General features: G+C 63.4%; 1 protein-coding gene across 1 annotated transcript in view; it reads left to right on the forward strand.

The window, feature by feature from the left end:
- The window catches only part of LOC103804832 (death-associated protein kinase 2-like), a gene marked incomplete at both ends in the record, with an annotated part of 3,411 nt that extends 2,499 nt beyond the window's left edge, over window positions 1-912 (forward strand). Inside the window, 3 exons of the mRNA XM_009077464.1 lie at window positions 347-436; window positions 568-651; window positions 846-912. Of these exons, the coding sequence (XP_009075712.1) occupies window positions 347-436; window positions 568-651; window positions 846-912 (241 nt within the window). The remainder of the gene's footprint in view (window positions 1-346; window positions 437-567; window positions 652-845) is intronic.
- Window positions 913-1,092: the final 180 nt, after the last annotated feature.

The following is a 1,092-nucleotide window of genomic DNA, read 5'->3' on the forward strand; positions in this document are numbered from 1 at the left end:
TTCCCTGGCATTTTTTGTCACCCACCCTGTCTCCATTCCATTCCCATGTCCATCCCATTCCCATCTCCATCATCCTCATTCCCATCCCCTTCCCATCTCCATCCCCACTTCCACCTCCATCATCTCCATCCCTTCCCCATCCCCATCTCCATCATCCCCACGGTGGATATGTGGGGTGAGGTCTCCTCACTCCCCCTGACACCTCCTGTGCCGCAGGCAGCGCATGACAGCGTCCGAGTGCCTGGTCCATCCCTGGATCAAGGTGAGAGGGACAGGCAGGGGGTGGGCTCTGGACCCCTGGAGCAGGGTGAGGGCACAGTGACAGCTCCAGGTCCTTCCCCCACAGCCCCTGAGCCGGAGTCAGGCAGAGAACCGGAGTCGTTCCTCCATCAACATGAGCAACTTCCGCAAGTTCAATGCTCGGAGGAAGTGGAAGGTGAAGGGGATCCCACCGTGGGGAATTCCACGCCTGGGAAACTCGGGCTGGGCTGCATCTCAGGGGTCTGTGCTGGTGTGGGGGACAGAGCTGGGGAGGGACCCCCAGGTCACCCCCTCTTGCCCCTCCAGCTCTCCTACAACACAGTGTCTGCCTGCAACCGGCTGTGCCGCACGCAGCTGCTCTGCGGCCCGAGGAAGGACGATGAGGAGCTGGTGAGCACTCAGGAGCCCCCAGACCCTGCCCAGCATGGGTTGGGGTGAGGGGAGAAGGGATTTGGGGGTCTGATCCCCCCCTCAAATGGAGAGGGTGCCGTGCAGAGGGTGTGCGATGGGGATTGTCCCCACTTGGGGTTCTCTGCCCCCGAGGGGAGTCCTGTCCCTGCTCTCCAGCCCTGCTGTGCCCCCAGCGCTGCTGTGAGAGCCACCAGGAGGAGGAGGGCAGTGCCCCCACGGCCCTGCTGTGCCAGCGGAGCCGTGGGGAAAAAAGGAGATGGGACCCCCGGGAGAGGAGCCTTGGGGGGTCCCCACATCTCCCCACCCCGGTACTCCCAGTTCTGTGGTGCTGGAGGGTGACTGGGGCAGCAGCACCCACCTCCTGCCCCCCAGGGCTGGGATCCTCATCCCTGCTTCGTCCTAGTGAGAGAAATAAACGTC

The sequence above is a fragment of the Acanthisitta chloris genome, unplaced genomic scaffold, assembly GCF_000695815.1.
Source record: "Acanthisitta chloris isolate BGI_N310 unplaced genomic scaffold, ASM69581v1 scaffold13716, whole genome shotgun sequence".
Classification (NCBI taxonomy): Eukaryota; Metazoa; Chordata; class Aves; order Passeriformes; family Acanthisittidae; genus Acanthisitta; species Acanthisitta chloris.